General features: G+C 42.6%; 2 protein-coding genes across 2 annotated transcripts in view; one reads left to right on the forward strand and one right to left on the reverse strand.

Moving 5' to 3' along the window:
- The window catches only part of LOC107104368 (PRA1 family protein 2-like), a 16,230-nt gene extending 15,562 nt beyond the window's left edge, over nt 1–668 (reverse strand). The window contains exon 1 of the mRNA XM_015404361.1: nt 450–668. Within this exon, the coding sequence (XP_015259847.1) occupies nt 450–628 (179 nt within the window). The 5' untranslated portion in view covers nt 629–668. The remainder of the gene's footprint in view (nt 1–449) is intronic.
- A 533-nt stretch (nt 669–1,201) lies between these two features.
- The window catches only part of LOC107104367 (coatomer subunit zeta-2-like), a 32,219-nt gene continuing 31,328 nt past the window's right edge, over nt 1,202–2,092 (forward strand). Inside the window, exon 1 of the mRNA XM_015404359.1 lies at nt 1,202–1,258. Within this exon, the coding sequence (XP_015259845.1) occupies nt 1,202–1,258 (57 nt within the window). The remainder of the gene's footprint in view (nt 1,259–2,092) is intronic.

Genomic DNA, 2,092 nt, shown 5'->3' on the forward strand with positions numbered 1-2,092 from the left:
AGTGGCCCTAATCCTCTTCTGTAGGTTGATGATTTTCTTTATTCGGACCCTGCTGATTTTTAATTGGTGACCCTTGTTTAAAATATAAAGGAAGAGTTTAGTGCCCTGAAATGGGTCGTTTTTTAGACTTTTACAGAGATTTAAAATGTTGGTTTCACATCAAGTATCAGAGCATCTCCCAAATAACCCACAAATAAATTGAGTAAACAGTTGGATTGTTTAAGAGGATTTCTGTTTCACAGACAGCGCCCCCTGTTGGTCAAATGTAAGGATGGACCTCAGCCAGCTTCTTTTCATTCCCGTACAGATGATGGTGAGAAGGAACCATCTACAGCTGTGATGGGAGCCGGTGAGGCCCTGATCTGCAGCAGCGGAGGAGCCAACATGGAGCAGCGTTCAGAGAGAAAAGTTCCCTGGAAGAAAAGGGGGATCAGAGGGAGGAAACTCACCCCACAACCAGCAGGAAGCCCAGCGCGCACAGGAAGTAATTGCTCTGATAGTACAGCAGGTTGTTAATCACGCGGTTGTTCCACCGCTCCAGCTCCCGCACATCTGGCACCGCAAAGCGAGCCGAGCTCAGCAGAAAATCATCCAGGCTGCGGAGGGGAGGCGGCTGCACGCTTGCCATCTTTCCCAACCAACAGGCGAACTATGTTTCCCACAATGCAGCGCGGTAGGAACTGGATGCTGAAGGGGGCGTGCCTCCGTTTACCGGAAGTGATGTCATTCTGGTTGGCTTTTCATCATGTCTGCCTGATTAAAATACTGAGGCTGAATGACAGAATGAATGGATGTAAGAATGAATGAAAATTATTATCGAATTAGCCAACAATCAAGATGGAAATAAAGTTATTAATGTGAATAATTTTATGTTAAACCAAACTTCTGATTTGCAAAGTTAACAAAGAAAAGCGGAAACCTAAAATAATAATGCCCAAGGGCTCCTTTTAAATTCGAATTCCTTCAACAACATTTTAATTCTCAGAAGAAGAAAACTAATGTTTCAAAATGTTAATAATCAATTAATACAATAAATTAATGTAAAATAAAGCAGCATGAACTGAGTTTCTACTCCCCTCAGGAGAGGTGGGTTGCTGCCTGGACAGGTCAGTGGTCCATTACAGGATCCACAGAGACAAACAGTAAAAACATGTACCACAAACACTAACTAAATTAAAGAGACCAATAAACCTAAACAGTTATGTTTGTGGTCAACAGGAGCAAGCTGGAGTACTCAGAGAAAATCTCACATGCAGAGGTAAAACATCTAAACCCTTTGCAGGAAGTCCCCAGACCAGCGCCTTGTCTGAGTAGTAAAAAGGAGCCTATATGCTTCCTATCATAGTTCCTTTAGCGCAGGGAGTATGCACCCTCCTTACAGGTGCTAATAAGCTATAAGGAATCCCACAATCCATTGTGTGACTTGACTTATAAGCCCAGCCCACAGCACTACTACAATCTACAGGGACATTATTTCTTCCCTGCACTCTGTGTGACACATGCTACATCCTCTGCTTCATGTGTTTGGTGTTTTATAAGGGAGAACTTCAGCTGTTCACTTAATTTATGTAAATCTTGTTTTTTCTTCGTTTTTTCTCTCGGAACAACCAATGACCCCCCCTCATCTATGTGCATGTCCGTTGTGTACTGACATCGCTAAGGCTGAAGGTTGTCTAGATTCAGCACATTAATCCAAAGCTCCTTTCCAGCCATGGATAGTGTTCTTAGTCTTGATCACAACTAATGCTGAAGGGATAGGAGCTAGGAACTGGAGCTAGGAAGCAGAGTTAGGATCTAGGAAGCAGAGGTAGGGGCTACAACTGGGGTTAAATGAGAAGATTTGAAGGACGGGTCCGATGTATCCTCTCTATCCTTGGATATCCCAGGATTCATTGCGAGACATAGCAAGCCGGCTGCTTCGTGATCAGAGGAATAACGTACGTGTTGCTGAACAGTGGTGAATGTTGAAAGTTCAGTTAAATATAATAAAAGTATGAGAATTATTCTATCTGAGATGAATGAAAAAAGTTGTTTTAATGGTTATAGAGTCAGATATGCGGCGTAATGTTTGGTTTATCTAAAGGTTTTTATC

This window comes from Cyprinodon variegatus, unplaced genomic scaffold (assembly GCF_000732505.1).
Source record: "Cyprinodon variegatus isolate N-32 unplaced genomic scaffold, C_variegatus-1.0 Scaffold1708, whole genome shotgun sequence".
NCBI classification, from domain to species: Eukaryota; Metazoa; Chordata; class Actinopteri; order Cyprinodontiformes; family Cyprinodontidae; genus Cyprinodon; species Cyprinodon variegatus.